The sequence below is a fragment of the Myotis brandtii genome, unplaced genomic scaffold, assembly GCF_000412655.1.
Source record: "Myotis brandtii unplaced genomic scaffold, ASM41265v1 scaffold540, whole genome shotgun sequence".
Taxonomy (NCBI): Eukaryota; Metazoa; Chordata; class Mammalia; order Chiroptera; family Vespertilionidae; genus Myotis; species Myotis brandtii.
In genome coordinates, this window is record NW_005369990.1 from 2,723,517 (window position 1) to 2,748,985 (window position 25,469).

Below are 25,469 nucleotides of genomic sequence, written 5' to 3' on the forward strand. Positions count from 1 at the left end.
TGCCTCTCCCCTCCCACGGCCCCCCCACAGGCCCCCCACCCGGTCCCCGCTCAGCGCATTACTGGGTAACGCGGTGAGGAGCAGTTACAGTCTGGACTCCCGGGCAGCTATAGGCTGCCACAGGATGTGCTTAAGCAAACAAAACTACTTTTCCTCATCCCCATCCCCCAACTCCCGCCGCAGACCTTCGCGGACCTCGGGGGAGGACTTGGGCAACTTTGCCAGGTGGTCTGGTACCCCCCGGTTCGCGGCGTGGGCACCAGGAGACCCTGGGACACGGCCTGAGGGTCCATTTGCATGTATGCAAATTTTTTTTTTTTTTTAAATCGGACCTCCTAGGTAACTTTTCTCTCCTCCGAAATGCGGTATGGCTCAAAAGCCTTGTAATCTCTCCAACGGAGCTTTCTGTGGGAATAGATCGTCGGCAGGCGTCATTATGCACAAAATCCTGCAAACTTTGCGCCGCTTAAGTCCGATGGCATTCAGGAGCGGGGGTGGTGGAGAAAATTTTCACACAGAAGATTCACCGGATTTGGGGGTGGGGGTTGTCTGGAGAAAGGGAGGCGGAGATTAATGAGCGTTCTCCCTCCCAGGACTGTGAAACTAAGTGGGTTTGAACACAGACGCCATAGAAAAAGTTCTATCACGTTTAGAAACAACAGTGGTTTAGCTGTGACATCTTTTTCTTTTTAGGAAAAAAAAATGTTAAAGGGATGTCCCCTTCGGGAAGAGAGATGATTCTGGTCCGCAAACGCGTGCCCAGAACTGGACACAGGCTCTGATGACCATCCATGTGCCTGGAACACCTCTGGAAGGGTGCCTTTTAAGAATCCCCTTTTTTCCTCCCCCAGGTAATAGTTCTTAAAATGGAAAAGAGCTTCCTGCAATTATTTTAGGTTTGCTAAAGTATTGTTTTGGCAGAAAGGGGGGGTGGTTTTTAGGGTTTGGCAAGTTGCCAAGTAAGCCTGCTTTTCCAGTTTTTTTTTTAACCTCATATTTTCTCTCTAGGCTCTCCTCCCTACTTGGGGGGAAAAAAAGTATAGCTCCTTCATCCAAACTCCCATCCCATCTTTTTCTCCTCATGTCTCTCTCATGCTAGTTTGCAGCCTGCTGCATTTGCTAATCCTTCTCAAAATTCCAAAAGGAAAGACAAGACGAGTGTATCGCATTGAAAGACACTGGCACCCAGACAGGGGACTCTACACCTTGGTAGAAGTTATAGAGCTTAGCCTCTGAAAAGAGGAAATTCCCTGTAGGAATGCCCACTCTGCAGGTGAGGGTCAGGGGAGGTGTTAAAGGCCATTCTCATGCAGCCTCCTCCCCCCTTTTTAAATGAAGGGGCAGCAAGATTGGTACAGGGGAAATATTCTGCATTTGTCTAAATTATTTTATGCTTGTTCTCCAGTTAGTTTATTGCTAAAATAAATCCTGAATGGTCAAGAGACCATTGTCACACTCCCCGATTCTAAATATTCTTGGACATCTTTCAGATTATTTATTAAGAGGTGAGGGGAAAGAATGGCTTAAACCTTTAATAAGAGAGTCCCATTTTTCCAAACTAAACAACCGCTTTTCCTTAGTTCCTCTTGGATTTCTGCAGGGGAAAATGTCCTAAAAGCTAAGCCGAGTTACAGAGACAAAATCCCTGGCCACAAAACCTTTGCTGGGATCTATAACTTCAAGGCGCTCCAAGTTTCCTCGATAGACGTTTCTGGCTGACAGTCCCAACATGTAACTGAGGCACAGTGAGAAGTTATTGTTCAAGTATGTACTCTTGGGAAGCTGTCTTCCAGAGCAGATTAAAATCTTCCTTTTGGTGTATTAAAAGATAGACTTCACATCTGCCTCCTTCCAAAATACCAAAGATTCTTACTTTTAATTGAATCTCCAAAAAAAAAGAAAGAAAAGAAAAAAAGAACTGGCACGTCGCCCTAGTTGAAAAAGAATGGAGAAAAGTAATTTAATGCTGATATTTCTACTTTAAAAACTTCTTTTGTTGCAGCAGTGGATGTGCCCGCGATTTCCAGCTTTCTGTGGTTAGCAATATTATCTTAAGTAACTTTTGGCGCCCTTCGTAAGACTTTTGGATATGGGACGATTGTTTGCGCCCTCTAGGCAAGGGCTGGATCCAAGTTCAGCACCAAAGCCCTTCACATCCGCTCCTGCTTTCTCTCCTATCTCCGCCAGCTCCCACTCCCTCCCCCGCGGGAGGATGGGGGGAGGGAGGGGGGAGGCGGGGGAAACACTACAAAGTACAGTTCCAACTACAGTCTTTGGAAACACGACTGAGAAAAATACAGTAGAAGAGTTACAGTTACAAAAAGGCTTCTGGTAACTTTCTCTCCAACAGGCATAAATTTAAATACACACACAAAGAAACAGGCTTTCTCTCTATCTCCGCCAGCTCCCACTCCCCCCCCCGCGGGAGGGTGGGGGGAGGGAGGGGGGAGGCGGGGGAAACACTACAAAGTACAGTTCCAACTACAGTCTTTGGAAACACGACTGAGAAAAATACAGTAGAAGAGTTACAGTTACAAAAAGGCTTCTGGTAACTTTCTCTCCAACAGGCATAAATTTAAATACACACACAAAGAAACAGATGTTTCTCAAAGGGCAGTCTGGGGGTAAAAAACATTTCCAACTCTCTCCCCTCTTCCCAAGTTGCAAAAGTAAATCCTTGTCCAGAGTTCACAAAGATGCTAAGACACTTGAGAGAGCGAACAGGGGTGGAGGGAAGAACGAAGAGGGAAGACATAGAAAACAGTATAGGAAACACAGGTGAAGGAGGAAAACTAGTTTACTGCAATCATATAAATGCCCTATTGTTAGGAAGGATAAACCCCTTATTGGAAATAACCGCTCCAATCATTTATTTTGCAAGTGCTGGGAGGCTGCCTTGAAATGGGGTTGTCTCCGCGCAAAAGAGGCTCCTGTCATGCTCTTGGCTATCCATATTCTTCCTGGCACAGAGCCCAGCCTTGCATTTACTGTGTTTTATTTGCAGAAATGTTACCTTGCCAGTTTTAGTGAAATCCTCTTAGATATATAAATTACGTCAATAAGGTTTCACTTATATGTACATCTCAAATACCTCTTGTTTTAGAGGTCACTTAATAGGAAGATCTTATTAATATGATTTAGATTTTAATGCCCAAAGCAGTAAAGGTAAAATTGGGGTTCATAAGTGACAACACCATTAACTGTAGTTCTTACCGAGGCTAACTTTATCACTAGCATTTTTCAACGTTTTTCTTCTCTAGTTTTTTGACCTGCTGGTCACTGGTGTGCAGATTTTTCTTCTATGCTTGTATTCCTAAATTGAATCATGTTGTTGAACTGAGCATGCAAGTGGATTCTTACATCAAATTTCCAAACTGGAGTTGATGAGAAGGCCTAAAGCCTTGGGAAATAGCTCCATGGGATATAATACAAAGATGGGAAAGAGCCCATATTATTTTCTACTCACTCCTCAACAGAATTAAGTGTCTACTCTGCTCAGAGGGAAGGAAGAGATGGATATATTTTAGCCAGAGGCTGCCAGTTACTGTCTCCAAGATAAGCTACTGCAGTAGGTTTCCACTGGATTGGTGTCAAAGACTTGTCCAAGAGGCCAGATTCCAGCTAAGAGTTAGCCAGTCAGCAACTTTCCACACATACCCTCCACAGGGGTTGTTGTAGTAACAAGAAGAAATGTGAATTTGGCCAGTCATAATATACTATTTGCTACTGACCATATATTTAAACAGCAGAATTCAAAAGAAGTCAAGAAAAACTACTTTCTCTCCCTCTTCCTTTCAAATGTAAAAAACAGCTGTCAGTCCACCTGCGAAACATTCTCTCATGCTTAAAACTTGTTTAGAGTTTCAAAAAGGGAGGCTTGCCTACTCCTCCAAAGTACTGGAAAAGCCAAAGCTTCTAAGATAATCAGGGCGAGAAGTTTTGTAATGCTGAATATGCAATATACTACTTCCCAAAGCTCACTACAGTCCCATAATTTAGGGAAGTTTTTAAGTCACACATTTTTAAAAGTTGAACCTCACCTTCCAGGACAGTTAACAACTTTCCAAATTTAAAAATAATAATCCGTGCAAAGTTAAACATTTCTCTAGCAGAAATTTTCTAACTTTTCCAAAAAGACAGTGAAGAAAGCATAAGATTCATGCAAAAATCCCCCATCCGTGGTTTTTTTTTTTCTTAAACTCGAAAACTCTTTCCTATTGTGCTTGCTAAAATCCGGAAGAGCTTGTAGCTTTTGACAGCTTGAACCACACCATCCCTTTCAGAGCCGCAGAGAACTTCAGATCTCTGCCCCGCCCCCTCTGGCAATTGCGAACCATTGTACACCCAAGCTTTCTCATGATTGGATAAAGCTTTTGTCAATCTCCCCTATTGTCCCATTGATTAGAGGATGGAATCGTCAATTATTCTCCGGGTCCAGACATTTCTTTTCGGGTTAGGTTGACTGCTGAGGCCAGACGTCTTTTTACAGAACAGAGCAGCACGTACAGGATTCCCCCCTCCCACCCCCCATGTTTCTGGAACGGAGCAAGCGCTAGGAGGAAAAAAAAATCTGTCAAGCTCAGCAATTTTTTCAAATCTCAGGGGAAAAAAAGGAAACCCAGTCTCAGATGCACATAGCAAAAAAGCCATCCACAAAGCTACATCTTTAAAACAAAACCATCACAATAGACATTACCCAGCAATCACTTAAATGCATATGCAAGCTAGAGAAATTTTAGTCTTAGCCATTAAACAAAATCATTCTACCGTTATTGTTCTTATAAAACGCATATCCGTATAAACGCAAAATAGAAAGTTTAAGATGTACCACGTACCATTGCAATGTAAAAAGAGTACGTGAGAAACTTTAAAATGTTCAGACGAATTGCTTCATTTGTTGTCCCCCTTTTTTTGCATTAAAAAAAAATCTAAATAAACTTGGAACCGTTGAAAACCCGGAAGAGGTTTTTTTTTAAAGCTGTTGGCCAATTGCAGGCTTCTTGGATTTTTTTTTTTTTTTTTTACTCCAAATCAGAAGGCGTTTGCAATTGCAATGTGCGCTCTCTGCCTCTCTCACTGTCTCTCTCTCCTCTTTTGAAAGCGATCCAACCCGGGCTGGCTGGTTCTCAGATTCTCTCTGCTTTTGCCGTGTGTGCTTTGGATTATACGAGACTTTGCAGAAGTTGCAATCGATTCGCAGTCTCTCTCTTCTCTCCCTACGCCCTTGTTTATTTCCGCAATCGCTGCAATTTGCATAGTAACCACGCACTAGGCGCCCGCGGCAGCCTATGGAGGGGACAGGGAGGGGGCAGGGAAAAGGCCTTGCCCCCTTCTCCCCTCCTCCTGTCTCTCTCCCCGCCAGTCTCCTCCTCCCCCACGGCGTGTGGCCAATAGGAGCCCCGGTATTCAGCGCAAGCTCCGGCCGGTCACTGTTCGGCAGAAAAGCTCCTGTGTTACTAGGCCCTGCTGGCGGGGATCCTGTTTTTGGCGCATTGAAGTTCCTTTGCTTGCGGACCTCGCGGTGCTAGGGAGGTGTAAGGATATAGTACCTTTGCCTGCGGTTGTACGGATTTTGAACGTTTTAATCAAGTCAGTACACCTGCCTTTTCAGTTTCTCTTCCCATAGCCTCTCGTGAGTTATTAGGCTAGTTCATGATGGTCAGTGAGAGATTTAACCTTTATTTGCACTGGTGTAGACCAAGAGTTAAAGATCCTCTTTGGTTCATTAAATCAAGAGAGTGCAAAACGTCACAGAGAACTTAGAGTGAAATAAAGCTTCTACCCCAGGTTCACAGAGGAAAAAACATTGGCTCTCTTCTCTGCAAATGAGTGAACATGAAATTGTTAGGTGGGCTCCCTCAAGAAAAAGCTGTTCCTTTAAAGCAAACATCTAATTGGCCAATATGCTTACAAAACCTGTGTTCCACAAAAGTTAACACACCCCTCAACCTCCCATCCGCCTAAAGAAAGGCTCTAATATTTAAAAGGTTGGGTTTTTTTTATAAGATAGTTATTGGAACATTAAGTCCTTCATCTTACTGATTCATTTTATTTCATTAACCCAGGCTCCATAAGACCATGTGATCTGGATATTTCAATTATTTGTTTGTTTTAAATAAGAAACTAGTTACCAGCACAGTGTGTGTGGGCGGGGCGGGGGGCGGGCGGGGAGAGGGGCAGCTCTAAAGAGAAGAGGTGCCCCTTTAAATGGAGAGCATCACAGGCAGGCTATTGCGTTTGTTTTTTGGTGTGTGGTTTTTTGTTTTTTTTTAATGTGTTAAGTACTTTAGGACGTTTTGCTGAATAACTGAGTTATAGGAAAATGTGTGCTTAGCTCACTTGATAAAAAAAAATTGTCCAAATGCGAGTCAAGAGGAATAGGATGCAACCTGGCAGTTGTCTGATTTGCTTAACTGTCCTTGGTAGAAGTACCTAATTAATTAATAACAGGACCTTGTACAGTTAAATTAGAGGTTAGAGAAACCTCCTATTTTATATTGAACCACATTTTTGGCTTTAAGCTTGCACTTTACCACTAGCTAAAGGATGCAGCATTACTGGGAGGTAGGGTACTGTGGCTGCCCTAGGTCTTAGATAAGCTTTGCTGTTCTGGTCTACCCATTATAGATTCTGATATTGTCTTGTTCTAGAAAGTCTGTGGCGTTTAATCCTGGCCTTCTCCACTGACCATCTATTTCCACTTGTTATATTACTTTTACCCTAGAAATAACACTTGATGGAATGTAGTGGCTTAAATAAAAAGAAAAAGAATTTTTTCAAGCAACCAAAAAAGTTCTAGGCTTAGTTCAGCTGGTGATAGGCTGTGTGACCTTGAGATGGTTACATAACACCTGCAAAGTAGAACATGGACCTATCGTGACACTAGAGGACTGTTTTGTTACGAGCAAAGAGCCTTTGAAAAGCACAAGAAATATCAACTTGTGTCGCATTGCTCTGTAGATGCCATGGTCTGAATAAGCCCCAATGCTAAGCAAGCCAGGCCTTGTCAGTAGGTGGTAACAGTGAGTTTTCTCTGCTTTGTCTGTAGTTCATTAACTCCGTTTAATGTGGTAGGTTGGCACTTATTTCCTAAGTGACCTTTTATATCTCCATCTAGTCCACAGCAAAACAGTATAATCTTTGGAGTCCAACTTAGGTATTAATGTTGGGCCTACTATTTATTTAACCTCTGTAATACAGCTTTAGATTTCTCATCTAGGAAATGGGAGATAGTCAGATAACATATGTAATTTGCCTAGCATACTATGTATATTCAATATACAATAGCTATAATAATAATAATAATAATAATAATATTACTGTTTAATATGTACCATGTACCACATTGAATGTGCTAGAAGCTGGGGATACAGACAATAAGATATTATCTCTGACTCCAAGAAACTTTCAGTCCAATGGGGGAGACAAGACAAAGGTAAATAATAATGTAATGTGATAAGTGCTATATCCAACTTAGATATACCTAAATGGCAATAGGAATATAGATGATAGAATGATTGATTTTGCCTGGATGTATAGATAGAGTAACAGAAGGCTAACAAAGAGGAAATGACATTTGTGTTGGGTCAGAAGTATGCATTTGTCCGGTGGACAAGGTAGGGACAGGGCATTCCTGCCCAGGAAGGCACAGTAATGCCACTGTATGCAGTGGGCCAGAGAATGGGGTAGTAATTGGTTGTGGCTAGTTGTTCTAGCTAGTATTAGCTTGCATTGCAGTAACTAGAAATGAAGTGAAAAAGGCAGGCTGAGGCAAGATGGTGGAGAACCTTGTGAGCCATTTAAACTTTCACTTGAGAAACTGGGGAGACATCAAATGTATTTAATCAAAATATAGACAAAGTAAGATTTGCAAATTAGAAAGATTATTCTAGCAATGGAGGCAACAAGACTGGTTAGAAAGAAGTGAGAAAAGGTGAAGTCCTGAACAGCACAGCAGGAATGAATGAGCAAGAGAGAGAAAGGGAGGGAAGAATAGCAGGTGGGAGAGATTTGAGAAAGCAAGGGAGACCCACCATACACATTAATTTCCAGGGTTTTGATCAACAGAGACAATTTAGGAGTGCAGTTTTTCCAGGCTCTTCTCAAAGTCCAAATGCCCACAAAATGTATAACGAGACCTGTTAGTGAAAGAGTCTCTCCTTACCCCACAAATTGTCACTTCTATATCCTTAAAACTAATTTTAAAATAATACCAGTAATAGTAGCAATAGCTCACATAGATTGAGTCTTTATATATGGTAGGCTCGTCCCACCCCATGAATTTGTATTCCAGTAACTTCCCATCATGCCTCTGAAAATCAGGCACGCATCTAATAGGGTGACTTTGGGTTGCTAACCCCACTGAGAGCCTCATGTTTGCAGGTAGGCTGGCTTTATGCCTTGAAAATAGTAGGCTCTTTTGACCCAAATACAAACTTTAATTGTCTTGCAGATCATTGGTACAGAGACTAGAGCAGCCGTGGGCAAACTACAGCCCGCGGGCCGGATCCAGCCCGTTTGAAATGAATAAAACTAAAAAAAAAAAAAAAAAGACCGTACCCTTTTATGTAATGATGTTTACTTTGAATTTATATTAGTTCACACAAACACTCCATCCATGTTTTCGTTCCGGCCCTCCGGTCCAGTTTAAGAACCCATTGTGGCCCTCGAGTCAAAAAGTTTGCCCACCCCTGGACTAGAGTATCAGAGTCTTACAGAATTAGGAATATAATTCAAAATTGCAATATTTTTTTCTGATAATTCTTAATTTTCAATTTGTGAACTAAGCTGAATATTGAACACAGATTTGCCTGGGTAAATCCTAGATCATCCAAAGCACTTTTTAGGCTACGTAATCAAGATGGGCATTTAGAGGACAACATGGCCATATAAAGGATAAATAATAGAAGCCAATTTAAATCTAGGAATTGATGAGGTTGCCAAATAAGCAAGTTGTGGCGGACTATTGTCCCCTCAGATGCATTCTCTCTCTGTTTTTGGATACATAGATGAAGAGTATAGAGCCCTATTTCCCAGCCTGCCTTACAGAAAGGCACAACACATGATTCAGCACTCAGTAGAGTGCTAGCAGAGTTTAGTCCAACGTCCGTGTCACTTGTTTAAAAGAAATTTGTCATATACGTGTGGCCTTTTTGAAGGCTGCAATGAAGCCATGCGAGAGACCTAATTTTAATTACAAAGACTAGGATAATACCCTAGGACAGCGGTTCTCAACCTGTGGGTCGAGACCCCTTTGGCGGTCGAACGACCCTTTCACAGGGGTCGCCTAAGACCATCCTGCCTATCAGATATTTACATTACAATTCATAACAGTAGCAACATTACAGTTATGAAGGAGCAACGAAAATAATGTTATGGTTGGGTCACAACATGAGGAGCTGTATTTAAAGGGCCAGAAGGTTGAGAACCACTGCCCTAGGAGGAAAGAAAGTAGCAACATGGGAGAAACCTGGGTCGCTAAATGACCTCATGGAGCAGAGCTACTTCTCCAGCCTTGATTTTATTTAAGCTACTATGTGTTTAGGTCTCTGATATAGCAGCCTAGCCTCTACTGTAACTAATAATCAACATTATAAAACAATCTCATGGTACCTTTGGATTTTTCTTTGTCTAAAGTCATATATTTTCCCCCCCAACTTGCTATAGAATACATTTGATTTTATTGTCAGCCTTCTTTTCCGGACTTTCCTCCCGCCTAATTTCTCTCTGCTACCCCCTCTTCCCAGCCACACTATAAATCATTTTTTCTCTTCACATCATTTTCTGAACACACAATGCATGTTCATGCCTCTCTTCCCTTGTTTGTGTGATTTCTTCTGCTCCCAAGTTCCTAAAGTTTTCTCCCTGTTCCATTCATTTTTTTTTCTCCCCAAGAGCCAGTTTAATGCTACTTCCCAATTCCCCTAGGTAGAATTGGTCAGTCCCTCCCCCTAGAAAGAACTGGTCAATTCCTCCCCGCCTAGGTAGAATTGGTTAATCTCTAACATCTTTTACTCATCTCTACAACAGATTTCTTCACATTATCTATCAGTTACTTATTTGCATGTTTGTCTATTAGACTCTGAGCTCCTTGAAAGTGCAATGACTCCATTCATTCTTTTATTCCTATAAACAAAATGCTATAGCAGATCCTTCACAAATGTTTGGTAAGTTAATGTGTGAATGGATAGATGAACAAATGGTCCATTTTCCAGCCTTGTACTCTGATGAAATACAGGGTGAGGAGTGTGACTTATGCAAAACATGGCATTATCAGTGGGTGGAAATTTTCAGTGTAAATAGGACATTGAGTTTGCTTTTCACAGAGCTTACCCACACCGTATCCCCTTTAACCTTCCTTCCTTCTGAAGTGGCACATCAGGAATTGTCATCCTCACCACACAAATGTAGAAACGAAGGCTCAGGAAACTGAAATATCCAAAGCTCTGACTATGATGTCTAGTTTAGGAAAGAATTCAGGCTTCACACTTTTTAAGTACCATTTTAATGGTTAGCTAGCTCTATACATAAAGGTAAATACATGGGCCTATCATTAAAAAACAAACAAACAAACAGCTTTATCGAGGTATAATTGACATACAAAGAACTGCCCGTGTTTAATGTATACAATTTTATGAGTTTGGACATATAAAAATACTCATGGTCCCATCACCACAATCAAGGTCATAGACATATCCAACACCTGTCAGAGTTTCCCTGTGACCTCCCCTCCCACCCCCCCCAGGCTTTCTTCTGTGGTAAGAACATTTAACATGAGATCTGCCCTCTTACCAAATCTTGAAGGGCACAATACTGTATTGCCAACTCTAGGCACTAGGTTGTACAGCAAAGTTCTAGAATGTATTCATTCATCTAGCATCGCTGACACTTTACACCACTGAAGAACAACTCCCCATTTCCCCCAACTTCAGACCCATCCTCCCCATCTTGGACACACAGCAAACTGCAGAAGTTCCTGAAGACCACAGATGCTATCACACAACTGAGCTGCTAGGATGACCAAAGAAAGGAAATCTGTATCTTGGCTAAAGCGAAAGTAGCCAAGTCTGAAGCTTACAATTCACAGAAGGAGAGCTGAAAGGGAGCTCAGAAGTCTCTGTCCACCAGACTTTACAGATGATAAAACTGAAGCCAGCAGAGTGAAGTGGCTAGCATGGCCACACAGCTGGTTAAGAATTAATCCCCAGTTCCCGTGCGAGTTTCATTACATCATGCAAAGACTATTTTGCAGGAATGGGAAAGGAGTGAATAACTATCTCTGGTATCAAAGTTGAAAAGAGGCCTGGGAAAGTGAAGAAATACTGTGAGTGAATCTGATAGGAGAAAGAAAACAGTCAACTAGCTAAACTGAAGGAAGGGCTCTAAAATCTAGGCTGATACCTGAAAGATTTACTCAAACGTGTTCACAGTTAAAGGATAGTTTTCAGGAAAAATAAACTAGGGTGGGGTGAGAGCAACAGTCTAGAACTGTAACTTGGTGTTAATAGCTGTGAGCTGATGGGATTCTTTATTCTTTGCTGTTTGTGGCCTTGGGCAGTGCAATTGCTTTCTCTAGCTTCCTTCTCTGTGAAATGTAAATATCACTAGTCCTGCTTACTTCTTGAGGTTTTTCAAGAACTCAATGAAATAATGAATATGAAATGTAAAAAAAATTTAGGTTTTTATTCTACAAAGGCCTATACCAGTGGTCGGCAAACTGCGGCTCACGAGCCACATGCGGCTCTTTGGCCCCTTCAGTGTGGCTCTTCCACAAAATACTGGCTCTTCCACAAAATACTGACTTCTGTGCATGGGCCACGAAGTTTCAATCGCACTGTACATGTGCGCCCGCACGTGGTATTTTGTGGAAGAGCCACACTGAAGTGGCCAAAGAGCCGCATGTGGCTTGCGAGCCACGGTTTGCCGACCACGGGCCTATACCAATACTTGTTTACAATACAGCACAGAATACAGAATATGGATACTTAGTTCGTCATATTTATCCTGCTTCTATTCAAAAAGGTTTTGGAGTGGAGATGTCTATCTATCTATCTATCTATCTATCTACCTACCTACCTCTATATGTACACACACACACACACACACAAACACACATATCTACATATCTCCATTCCAAGACATTTTGGAATAGAGGCAGCATAAATATAATATACTAGAGGCCCAGTGCATGGACTTGTGCACCGGTGGGGTCCCTCGGCCTGGCCTATGGGGATCGGGCTGAAACTGGCTCTCTGACATCCCCTGAGGGTCCTGGATTGCAAGAGGGTGCAGGCCAGGCCGAGGGACCCCACTGGTGTACAGTTGGGCTGGGGAGGGCTCCAGGGCATGTCCTGCCCAACTCGCCCAGTCCCCATCGGCTGGTCCCCAGCAGCAAGTTAATCTACTGGTTGGAGCGTCTGCCTCCTGGTGGTCAGTGTGCATCATAGCGATTAGTCAAGCAGTCAAACAGTCGTTTAGACACCTAGCATATTAGGCTTTTATTATATAGGATAATTAATTAACTAAATATCTATATCTATCTTTCTATTTAAAGGACACTATTAAGATATATATAAGATAAAGTCAAGGCCAAGATTAGTATCCAAAATACATACAATGAAATCCTGTGTACTCTTTTGGGTTAACTTATAATTTGACTTTGAGTTACTTAGCAATTAATTTTAAAAAGAAAAGGTAAAAACTTATAAAATACACAGTATTTATATGATTATAACATTCAAATTCAAGAAGGGTTGTTTGTTCAAAAGCAACACAGACATTATGAGGTCTCAAAAAATTTAGCACATAACCTCCCACCACCATCATCCCCATCACTGCCATACATACACACAGACCAGGGTTGTGAAGAGGACAGTCTTTACTAAGCTTCCCTGAGTGAGATTTCAACCGCCGTAAGGATAGAGGGAATGGGAAGGATGGCATCTTATTAAAGGACTATTTTAGAAATTCCTCAACTTCAGCTTGCGTGCCTGGGGCTAGTGATACGAAGTGCTCCTGATACTGCTAAATTAGAATGTACCTAGCTTGATATCAGTGTCTATAGGCACAGAAAATCAGCAAAAAAGAGAGAACTAGTTGAGGTTGACACCTCTGATCCTGGTGGTGGTGTTTTTTTTTCACACTCACTCTAAGATCACATTCCACCCTCCAAAAAGTAGTCTGGAGAGACAGGAAATGGGAACTGGGAAACTTCTTTGGCATGGACACTCAGACTTCAGACTCTCTTTTCCACCCCTATCCTTTAGCACTCCAGTCTCTCTTGACCTCTCTCTTTCATAAGGTGACTCAAAATGGGGTCAGCAAAGGGCAGTCCCGCAAGGAAGTTGTAGAGTTAGAGTTGTTGTTGTGTTGGATACACAAGCAGTAACAAGTGGGTAGCTTGGCTCAAAGCCCAGTTAATAGGCTAAGAAGCAGGATTATGAGTCAACCAAAAACATTACAGAAAAAAAGAATGGTGTGTGGGTCAGGGTAGGGAGACAGGGCGTGATCTGATACTCTACTGGTAGGTCCCTTAGGGAAACAGCAGTTTTGTTTTATTGAGATAAAATGTACATAACATAATATTTACCGTTTTAACCATTATTAAATATACAGTTCAGTGGCATTACATGTATTCACGTTGTTGTGCAACTATCATCATAATCAATCCCCAGAATTTTTCATCATCCCACACTGAAACTTTGTAAACGTTAAATAATAACTTCCCATTTCTTTCTCTCACAGGCCCTAGAACTCATTTTGCTTTCTGTCTCTCTGGATTTGACTTCTCTAGGTACCTTAGATTCAGCATTCATTCAGTATTTGTCCTTCTGTGAGTGGCTTATTTTGCGTAGCATGATGTCTTCAGATTCATGCATGTTGTAGCATGTGCCAGAATTTCCATGTTTCAGGCTGAATAGTATTCCATTGTATGTATATGCCACTTTTTGTTTAGCCCATTCATCCATTGATGAAAACTTGGGTTGCTTTCACGTTTTTACTATTATGAATAATGCTACTATGAATATAGTGTATAAATATCTATTTGAGCCCCTGCTTTCAATGCTTTTGGGTACATATTCAGAAGTGGAAATGTTGAATCATATGGTAATTCTATTTGTAATTTTTTGAGGTATAAGTAGCAACCTTAATTTATCTTTGGAGAAAAAAATTGAACAAATTCTTTAAGGACTTATTTCACTTACAGAGTTAATTTCACAAATATCAGGAATCTTGGATTCTAGACTCAGCTTTCCTATTAATTGTATGATCTTTGAAGTCACCTGATCATCAGAACCATTGTAAGATTCCTCATCTGAAAAATGATGTTCAAGATCTTTTAAAATTCTAAACATCTATAATTCTGCATATTTTCTTTGGTTTATGGGTTCATCCATTTGTTTTGGAAATGTTTTTTGAATGTCAGAACAGGTTTTACTCAAAGATTAATAGGAGTTATCAGGGCCAGGGGAGAGATAGGGAAGAGGAAGACTAGGGTGGCAGTTGAAAGAAGAAATAAAATGAACTGCAAGCTAGTGGGAGAGCAGGTGCCAAGGCCACGCTGAAGTGGTAAATATAGGTCAGAGCACTCTGGGCCTAGTGACCAACTTTAAAGATTTTAGACTTTATCCTGACATTAATGCGGAGCCATTGAAGGGGCTTAAAGAAGGTGGCAACAACATCAGTTTTTGTTCAGAAAAAGCACTCTGACCACAGTGTAAAAAATAGATTGTAGGGGTTCACAACAAGGAGCCTATCCTTTTCCTACTCCATTATCTCAGTTTTTCCTTTTGCTTTGAAAGTGGTAAACTTAGTCAACATGTCCCAGAGCCTAACCTAGAGCAAAAGACATTTAGATCAAATTTATTTCACCTTGGCAAATAATACTGTACAACACTTCTCCTTACAATAAAAAATATTCAACCACCATTTTCCCTGAGTTGTGAAAACCACTCACCATGGTTGGTGGTATACTAATGTTTTCAAGTCATTACTTTGCCAATTAATATTGACATTAGAGCAATTTTTAAAAGTTCCAACAGGAGATTATCTCTTTATCTGCAATGTTAAAATTAAATAGCACATATTAATTTGATACCTTATATTCTATAAGAAAACTTAAGAAGGTTCATATTTGATTAAGTGGACTTTTTCCATAATTGGGATACAAATAGTCTAGTTCTGACTTTATATAATGTTTTTATTTAAATAATGTAATATTGTAAAAATCATAAAAAACAATGATGCTGCTTTCCTTTGTTATATACTTTTTTTTTTTTTTTACCATGAAAGCTATGAGCTGTGTTACATCAGCAGATTGGGTACCTATGAAAACACTGCTTGATCCCTTTCATGGGTGAAGAAAAGAAGCTGGTTTCTATCTTAGATCACATGAACGCAGAAACAAGTTGTTTGAAAAAATGCTCTGTTTTAATATGCAAGAAAAATGCCTTGGGTTATTGTAGATATTAAGATCATTCAGTAACTAATGCCATATTCAGTAAAATAATGCTGGGAAAAATAAAGGCATTTAACCTTCAATAAATGTTGGCAGTTTGGCATAGTTTTCACTTTTGTTTACCAAGGAAAGAAAACTGAAATGAGAGCAAGGAGAACCAATTATAAAGAGTGCTTCGGTTTGGCAAAGATGCTTGAAATGGCCAGTTTGTTGCAAGCGGAGCCAGGCGGAGAGCTGAAAATGTAAAGTTTGTAAGGTACTTGGTATGCTTTTGGTATATTAAAAAAAAAAGTGCTTTTTCAAGGAAGCAGCCAAAGAATGGTGTTTCTGGTTTTAACATTATTCCTATTAGTTTGCTAGTCCTCCCAAGGGCTATAAAGTTGACAATAAATCACAAATATTTTAATTTGTCATGAGATAGCATATAGAAACAAAAATCTCCCAACTGGTTTTCTGCCAAAGTATTTCTACTAGCCCTATCCACTTCCAAAATTTATACTCACTATCAAAAATTAAGAAAAAAGTGGAACTATCAAATAAGTTTAAGTCTGGAAGACATTTACTGAATGCTGCTGTAGCCGGCACTACATGAGGCCTGGGAATGCGGGACAAATAAGTGGTGATCTGGCCGTCAAAGAGACAAGTGACTCTAGACAAGCCTGGGTTACCTTATTTGCCAGAAGGCCAGAGCAGAATAGCCTTCTCCAAGTCAGTAAAAACATATGACACATAAAGTTGTATCAAACAACGAGGTGCATCCTACCTCACTGCTCTCCCTCCAAATCCGATGCCTTATATTAGGACTATATTGTGAAAGTCTCTATTTGAGCATCAGTTTGCAGTAAATCCTGCATTCTGATGACAGCATAATATTTGAGTAAATTCTGAAAATAGGATATGTATGATATTTGCTTTATAACATGTTAAAAATATAGCCATTAGTGTCCAATTTAGTTTCTCAAAGTCAAAATTTGACAAGACAATTGAATTTTATGTTACAGATATTTGACTCATTGTAATATCAATGTATATCAGGTGCTATTTAAAATAGTATTTGAATATTTTTTTTTTGGTAGCGTGACCAGAAGAGAGGTTTTCTGGGTAGATAATAACAGTGATACAAACACCTGTTGTTTCCCAAGCTAAATGTTCTTAATTGGAAAAGCACTGAAGAGCTTATAAAACTCATCCTTCCTTTTCTTTTTTTGCTTTTGTAAAATTGAATGTCAGTAATGACTCAAACCCATAGTGTGACAAGTGTCTGTATTGTTTTGACATTATATCTTGATCACTCCATTCTTTCCATGTGTTCAAGGTATTTGCTTTAATTTTCAAAAATTGTGTTGTATAATATTACATATTATTGATCTTAATGAGTTTACCAGGTGCAATAGTAATAGACTTCCATGGACTGTAGATAAAATAATTGAATTAACTTCGAAGTAAAAAAAACAACAACCCTGTTTCACAATTTGTGATATGAAAATTTAATGCAATCCTACAAACACTTTACTGATAGGACAATTCCAATATGAGAAAATCTGAAGTTTTTTACTACCCTACTCTATGTTACTTAAAAAAATAAAAACATGATTAATTGAGAAAACATCGTAATTAATGTTTATAGTATTTAGATACTTTAGTTCACTTTAGTTAAAGCATAACACATTAAGACTTTCACTAAACTTTTCCTATAATAAGAAAGCCTCATTTGATATTTTTCCCCTTAAGAAAAACTTTGATACCACAAAAGTTTTAAAAAGCTAACTCTCCTGCCTGAATTGAGTCTCTATAAATGACAAATCATGGTTACACAGAAGATATCCCGAGAAGTATTAATTCAGGTAAACTTTAGAGGAGTGTTTTCCAAGTTTCGAGCCCTGCCTAATGCCCAACAAAGACTTCTTTATTTGTTAGTTTTCATACATTCATAAGTAAATCAGTACATTTTGGTGTATTACTTTTTATAGTTATAAATAAGATTCATGCCCAACTCTAAGACCTTGGAATCTGGGTCTTTATGAATAAAGGACAGTGGAGGTTTTGCTGCCTGGGAGAGTGTGGGCTTCCCCAGAGTTGGTAGGCCGTGTTTCTGTGGACCGAGATATTAACCTGCTCTCATTTGTCTCTACTCTAATGACCAAATCAAAATACCCCTCTATCTCCAAGCCATTATAACATGGAAATTGTGCACTGTCTACACATCATGGGCTGTGAAACAACAGCCCAAATGCATGCCCAACTTAGTATGTCTTAAATGTTGGAACAACTGAAGTGATTAGTTTTGAATTTATTTGCACTCATTTTTACTACTTGAGACACACTCATTAAAAAGCTGCATTTCAACCATGTTATATGTGCACATTGAACTGAGCTGGATTTTCACTGCACTGCTGCATCTGGCTTTTTGATTTGCCTTGGACAGAAGTATTATTTCATATTACTAACAATTCAGGCAGACTTTATCAGGTTGTCAAGTCATCAGCTCGGCCTCTTCCTTCCCAATCTCTCTAAGGAAAATGGGGTCGTTTTCCACCCCGCCCCTGGTATCTACAGGTTGGGATTACAGATACAGATGGGAGCAGGGAGTCCAAGCCAGAGCGTTGAATCCTGCTCACTTTCCTCTGGGCAGTTACTCATTTGCAATCAGCTCTGCTCTTAAACTCTTTAAAGCTACAAACAAACTTTGGGAAAGTTACATCACTGTAAACAAAGACACAGTTGCTTAAATTATTATTATGCAACACTATGTCATTACTCACACACTGACACCGCAATTATCTCCCCAATGTGACTATAGCTTTGGAGGCAGCTTCTGGAGAAGTACAAATCCAGAATAAATATGTCAATGCCACCTTTATGAATGGAAAGGGCTTCCCACCCCCTTGCAAAGTGAACACCAAAGCAGTCTCCCGGGTCTTTGGAATTCCTTTTTTAAATGTAAATGATCAGTCTGGTAAGGTCCATATGCCGAGCTATAGGGAACAGCAATTCCATCATTAATACGTGAAAGTGGAATTCTGGTTGTGCTTTTTTAGAATTCGCAGGCATCAATACACATCTGGTAATTAATTTGTTAATTACCCGGGTCCCTTAAAAAAAAGTGTCTGTAACCACTGGGCTGTGTCTGCCCCAGGTGATCCCTACCGATCTGGTAGCGAGGCTGCCCCCTCCCCGACGCCCCGCTGCCTGCCCATCGCTGCTTAGCTAGGTGTTCAAGCAAAAGACAAGCCAAACGTGTTCCGGACATAGTTTATTAAAAATATGACAGCAGATAAAAAGGACCAGTTTGTAAAGAAAAAGAAAACTGGTGGCTATTTGTCCGAAGGAAAAACCGAGAGTGAGGACAAATGACCCACACAAGTGCCTCTGGCCATTTTCTCCCTTGGCTGTCGCAGGGCTGCCAGGAGGAGGGGAGGGGAGGGGGAGGGATGGAGGGAAGAAAGATTTAAAGCATCATCTCCCTATCTGCAAAGGTCTGGCCTCCCCGGTGCTCTGGAAGCGGTGGTAGCCATTTTCTTTCTTTCTTTTTTAAAAGAGCATAAAAGGAAAATAAAACAGAAAAGGTACATCTCCCTTCCTGCGCCACCAGCTCGGCTCCTCCCTCCAAAGAAAGATGAATAATGGAAGTACAGTGTGGAGACAACCACGTTGATTTATCACGCAAAATAACTCACTTCTTCAGTCCAGCTCTGGGTCCTGTCACTTTAAATCACAAACGCGCCTGTACACAGATCTGTAGGCGCCCCGCACATGCATGGTACACGTGTGTGTGTGTGTGTGTGTGTGTGTGAGAGAGAGAGAGAGAGAGAGAGAGAGAGCGCCAAGTGGAATGATTCCAAATTGCTTCACGTATATGAAGGGGGGGCGGGGAGAAGAGCCGTCCCCCCAGCTCCCTACCCCCACCTTCTGCAGCGTGGACGAGTGGCTTGTAATGCAGCTTGGAGCAAAATAAAGTCTGAACAAAACTAGACTGTGAGACTAGCACGTCCCAGAGTGAAAGTGGGTGATGTTAACGCAGACTCTGTAAAGACTCGGATCACTTGCAGGCAAAACTAAAATTTCCCCCCTTTTTTATATATATAAAAGAAAATCATTAATTGGGTTCAGGTCTAAAATGCTGCTTTTAAAATGCACGGCACATGTCGAAGACTCTGCGACTGTAATTTCTTGGGTAAACATCTGGTGAAGACATTCCAGGAACACATCTGAGAGGAAGAAAGGCGTAAGACAGCCCCTTCTTTATATATCTTGGGTCCAAAAAGGGTTGTTGGAACTTTTCTTTTTTTTAAGTGTGCTCTTAGTCTAAATACCTTTATGAACTCCGAGGGGCAGTTGGGTTTAGGAGAGGAGGGCAGACCTGGGAATGAGGAGCCCTGGGTGCCAGCCAGCGCCTGGGCTGTAAGCTTGGGCAGGTCTCTTTTCCTATGGCCCTCCGTTCTCAGCTGTAAAATCGCAGAGGGTAGATGATATGCTTTCTAAGTTTTTTATGTTTCCGCTGACACTCCATGATTCTATCTAGGAGGGAATGGTGAGGGGAGGGTTCATGCAGAGAGAGAAAGAGGTCACATTCTTCAGGTGGCATCTGTTTAGACTAATGGTGATGAAAATGATGGGTCCAGTCTGTGTCCTTAACAATAAAGATTGTGTCTATATTAAGAGTTGCTATTGTCCCAGCTCTGAGGTATATAGAGCCTATCATGAATGCTTTTTGAGAATGATGATGTAATATTGTAATTATATTTTTGGGAAGAAGGGGGAAAGATTATTTTCAAAAATCAGCCCAAAAGGGTTTGGGGATTAAAACAATGTTCAATATTCTTGTTTACTATAATCTGTATATGAAATGTATTAAATCCCTTGGATATTCAGAGAAAAGAACTTTTGGTGGGTGAGCCAGCTTGGTTGTCTAGATTGACCAAACTAATGGGATTAATTACTCCCTGTCTACTTTTCTGGGAAAACAACTCCAAACAGGGTCTCAGGTAGGGACCACTGTGTAGCGAGTGGTCAAGAGTGTGGTCACTAAAACCAAGCCACTGGCTAGTTTTGACACGCACTAGCTGAGTAATCATAGACAAATTACTTAGTTTAGTTGTGCCTCAGTTCCCCACATTTATAAAATGGGGATTATAATAGCAACTACTTCCTAGGACTGTTCAGGATTAAGTGAGTTATCATATTAAAAGGGCTTGGAACAGGACATGTAACAAACAGCTCAGTACATGTTAGAGGTTATTATTACTCCAAGGTAAACACAGGGAAAGCAAGGTCAGATATCACAGAGGAATCTGAACTGCTCCTGGATTTCAACTAATAACCCTAAGCACCTTATTTTATTTGGCTTTTATGATGTCAGCTTAAAGCAAGAAGCTCAGCACTCTTTATTATTATTAAGAATAGGCCAGCACATTTCCTACCAACACTTCATTCCCACACATACAATCGTGATGAAGTCGGAGAATCGTCCACTTGACCAGACCCAGGCAGGTGTGTAATATTGGCTTTGTGTGTTGAGTGCATCCGTATTAATGTGTGTCTCGGCTGTCCAGATGGGAGGAAGCCAAGATTTTCTTTGGAGAGAAGTTTCCAAGACATCGGTTCCTACCTGTTCCTCTTGTGATACTTTCCCCCCTACAACCTGATACCCCAGACCTAGTCTCTGTCATTGAGGTATGAAGGCAAAACAATCCCAAACTTCTGGCTGCTCCCTTTGTGTTATGATTAGTTTAAAGGGAAAAGCGACAGCCTGAAGGTCTCTCTTCTCCTAATGACCCCCAGAGTGCAGACCTGAACAAGGCTTTAGGAAAGGCCACAGGCATGGAATGCTTGAGGGAGCAATTCTTCTAGTGTTTGCAGTTTGGGATTGGAGGCGAGTTTCAGTTAAGCTTTATAGAGGAAGTGGAGATTAGGTGTTTCCAGAACAAGGTAGGTGCTGGCAGGCTTAGGTCACCGCTTGTTGGAAAGTAATGTCCCACTTCTTTCCTCCTGTGGCACCCGAAGCCCCAGGTGCACTAACTGTTCTCCCAGAGAAGGCCCCACCGAGGCCTAGGATGCCTGGGCTGAGTCTGACACCAAGTTTAGGGGGCTGCAGGCATCGGTTAAGTTCTGTGAGCCAGAAAGTGTTTTTCCTGAGCACATGGGGAGAAAAGTTCAGTCGTTCCAAGCACCAGCGTGAGCGCTAGACTCCACTTTGTCAATCTGATTAACACAATGTCCTAAATAAATAAATCAATAGAAGAGGGTGCCCTGCGTTCCTACTCCACCTGCTTGCCTTCCTCCTTCCCCCTCCATCCTTACCACAAGCGCACACCCCTTCTTCTAAAGAGAGAGGTGCGGTAAGATGCCCCAAAGGAAACCTAAACAAGGTACCTATACTTTAAAAAATTCAGGAGCCAAAGGTGGGAAACCAGGTGAATTTCACTCTATCCTGCCCTCAGCAGCTTGGCACCCAGAAGCTGCAGGCACCAGACCTCCCAGAGCATCCTATGAACTCGGAGTCCAGGTGAGGACTTCACTGATCATGGCCCCTAGTGACTCTCAGACTTCTCTAGTTTCAGAGGTGCTGGGGGAATTTGAGAACAAATAAATTCAATTCTACTCTCTAATCACCACCTACCCAGACGACCCAGAGGACAAGGATCACTCACTCCAGGCCCCGAGAAGGGCGGAGATCAAGAGGAGGGGGGGAGGGGGAGGGGATGAGCGGCGGCACTGGAGCTGCCCAGCAAGGTCACAACCTTGTAGCGGCTAGAGGAGGCTGGATGTGCAGTGGCTGGGCACCGCCCTCTGGCCTCAGAGCTGACCCGGAGCCCAGCGGCACCCTGCCCTTGGCAGGCAACCTGGCACATCCCTAGGGGAAGGAGGGGGCGATGCAGCAGATCCAACCCTGACTCTCACGGTGGAGGCTGAAACCCTGGGGGCACCCGAACAAGGTATCTTGGAAGGAAGATCAGATGCTCTGTAAAACTGAACTTTAGGAGGGGCTTTCTGCACTGCTGCCCCCTCCCTAGTGGCGACCTCTGAGAAACTTCTGCCCCTCCCCACCAAGTTCTCTTGCCCTGGAACTTGGCCCAGACAGCCTACTTCTCCGTATTAATACATGGTTCCACCAACTCTGCAGCCTCCTTTCTCAGAGAGACTTCTGGGATGTCTTGTCACTAAGGACACAAGTTCAATGCTCTTTTTTTTCTTTTCTTTTTGGAGTGAGTATTGTATGAATTTAAAATCTCCTAGGCATTGAAAACCAAATCAAATAACAAAACCCAAAACAAAACACCTTGCTTTCAGGTGAGTGGATAGTGGACTCAATCCTTGGGTCAGTCCTTTGCTGAAATCATCAAGTTCCTGAATCTTTCAGGAAAACAGAGCCCCTTTCATGCCCTCCTGCAGGGGGACTTAATAAGGCTGCGATATATTACCACGTTTAAAAAGTTTTGCAGAGGCAAGATTTCCTAAAATCGACTTGCCAGCGTTGCATGGAAAAACAAATCCGCTTACAGAGAGAGGCCACTGAAGAGGCAGGGGAAGGCAGGACCCAGCCCCAATTAAAAACCGCAGTTTCCAGCTTTTGAACCGCAGCACTGATACTGGGGGGGCCGTGAGGCTGGTGGGATGTAGTGGTTACCCCGGGAGCGGACAGGTTGCAGACCTCCAGGCTGGTTTTCACTGCTTGCGGGAAGCCCCAGACTTCTTTTAGGGTAGCCCTTCCCCACAAGGCCAGAGGTCAAGCTCCCCACTTTGTATTTTGTGGACATGGGTTTGGACCCTGCATCACGCCTTGCTCCTCACATACTTCAAGTGGACAAGTCCTTGCTCTTTAGCTGGCAGTGTATGGACCCAGAGTGTGGGTGCCAGTGCAGACAGGGTGTGTGCTTGTGCCGTTTGTTGTCTGACCATTCCCTCCCCCCCCCCATCATTAAGGAATGGTCTCTAACAAAGCACTCATCTGCGGAAACTTTCCGTGGAGTTTCTTTTTGGGAGAAAGCACCATCTTAATTATTTTGCACTCAAGGTTTAATAGACTCGAGAGAAAAGTGGCAAGAGTTTGCAAGTTTTGTGATTTTTCAGATCAAGAGAGTTTTAAAGGTCGTATGCTCCTTAATTCCAGGGGGGGAAATCACTAGGAATACTTTGCTCAGAAATATAGCCTTCTAGCTTAGTGGACATAGAAGGACTGCTTACAGTAAACCTTAAAACATTCAAACTATAGTGCACAGAGTTTCAATTACCCCACCCCCCTTTCAGAATCCAAAGAGCCCAAGTATCTCTGCTCCTCTTGTGGTTACCAGGCTATTTGGTAACACTTTCTCAAACTATGTCTTGGAATGGCGATTCTAACTTTTACAAAGTTTCTTGCTCTTTAACCTGGTAAGTTGCACTTGCCTTGTGGGCAACACAAGCTTGTCTTTGAGCCCTTGACATGCTTTCAACCCCTGTTGGGAGTGTTTTAAAGGCTACATTTTAGTCTTAAGGGATAAAATGTTCTTTTCATCCTTTATACCAAAAGTGTTGAGTGCAAAGTGGGCAAATTTGTAGGGAACTCTCTTAGCTTTGCTAACATCAGGAGGATAGTTTCAGCATGCCAGTCTTTGTGCTAAAATGCCAGGTCAAGGTACTCAGGACACACTGCGGACCATCAACTGTTTCTCTTGTCCACCACAGCCCGGCTCCAGCGCTGGGATGCTGGGCACCAGAGAGGCTGCGCATACCTGCTGATTTTAAAGCAACAAGGTCAGTTCAGATCACTGTGAGAGGACCCCCTTTCCCCTTAGGGTTACTTCTTAAGCAAGTGCTAGACTTTCACAAAAGGCAAAGTCCTTTCTTAGGCAGCGCTTAGAGACCAGGCCCACGGGTATTCCGGATAAAGCTGACGCTACCAGAAATGTGCAGTGCATTAGGAGTCCGGCTTGGGACTTGTTGAAGACCAGACTGTTACACTTAATCTCGCCTCTTTTTGTTTCCATTGCTCTGTTTTTCCTTTGGTCGCTTTCCTTCTCCGTGTTCCCTACCTCTTGAATACGAGTTAATAAAAACACCACCCTATTTAAAAAAAAAATAGAACTGACACTAAATTTGAGAGTTAACGTTGCAACTAAACTTCTGGAGTCTACCGATCTGTTCTCACACCTTTGATGCGTGCAATGTCAGCAATTACTGTTCTTAAAATTCACTAAAATAATTCTTTCAAGGCCTTTGAGAAAGTATGATAAACGCTAATTGGGGGTGGGGGGCACCCAACTATTTTATTTTCTCATATCAAGGAAAAGGACTCCAAGCAAACAATACATTGTATGTAGTTTATTTTTTAACTACTCTATTTTCAGCGGCGATTTTTCTTCCTTTAAATTACGCAGCTTCATTCGATTCCACTGACGACTTAGCTGGTCTCACCGAGTGAGACCGCAGGTGGTGGAAACCCTCCTAGTAGAGCCTCCACATAGTTGCTCCCACTAAAGCGCTCAGTTGCAGAAGAACCAAGAAACTGTCTTTTTCAGAAACAACACTTGGAGAAAATGATTTACCGAATTCATTCAAGAGCCTCACTGGGAAGGACCCCAGAGGACGCGGACCCTCATCACGCGGTGCTCAGCAAATCCTTGTAGTGCGCGTCCCTGGGCCCCGCGAGGGCCCGCGTCCGCGCTCCGTCCGAACGGGCGACCTTTGCCAACCCCTCCCTCCCCCAGCGCGGGCCCTTCCTCCCGCGTCCCCTTCGCGCTCACCCTGCCCCAGTGGTTTTTAGGGTGCAGGGGGGTAGAGTGTAAAATGCGAACGTTTCCACCATGGCGATGCCCACTTCCTCAGATGGCTCCTGCCGGGGTTAAAAGCCGGGAATTCAATTTTGCGGCGGAATCTCGGGTTCCTAGGGAGGGGACGGAGGGAAGGAAGACCCTGCAGGGATGGCGGTGGCCACCGAAGCTCCCGCCTCGCTGCCGACCGGTGGGAAGGAGGAAAGCCAGGGTCCAGGGAGGGGCCGCTGGGCTCCCCCTTTCTCCCGACGGGGCCGAGGCCC

General features: G+C 42.3%; 1 protein-coding gene and 1 long non-coding RNA gene across 12 annotated transcripts in view; one reads left to right on the top strand and one right to left on the bottom strand.

The window, feature by feature from the left end:
* Window positions 1-25,469, bottom strand: part of NFIA (nuclear factor I/A) — a 571,713-nt gene that overhangs the window by 370,131 nt on the left and 176,113 nt on the right. Inside the window, exon 1 of one of the 11 annotated variants that reach the window (XM_014549248.1) lies at window positions 4,836-4,996. The exons of the other annotated variants lie outside the window; for them this stretch is intronic. Within the exon in view, the coding sequence (XP_014404734.1) occupies window positions 4,836-4,838 (3 nt within the window). The 5' untranslated portion in view covers window positions 4,839-4,996. Of the gene's footprint in view, window positions 1-4,835; window positions 4,997-25,469 lie in introns of those variants that run through there. 11 annotated transcript variants of the gene reach the window in all.
* Window positions 13,768-15,708, top strand: LOC106728136. The gene is made up of 3 exons (XR_001364393.1): window positions 13,768-13,792; window positions 14,207-14,300; window positions 15,585-15,708. It is a non-coding gene; the product is annotated as an uncharacterized LOC106728136 (long non-coding RNA).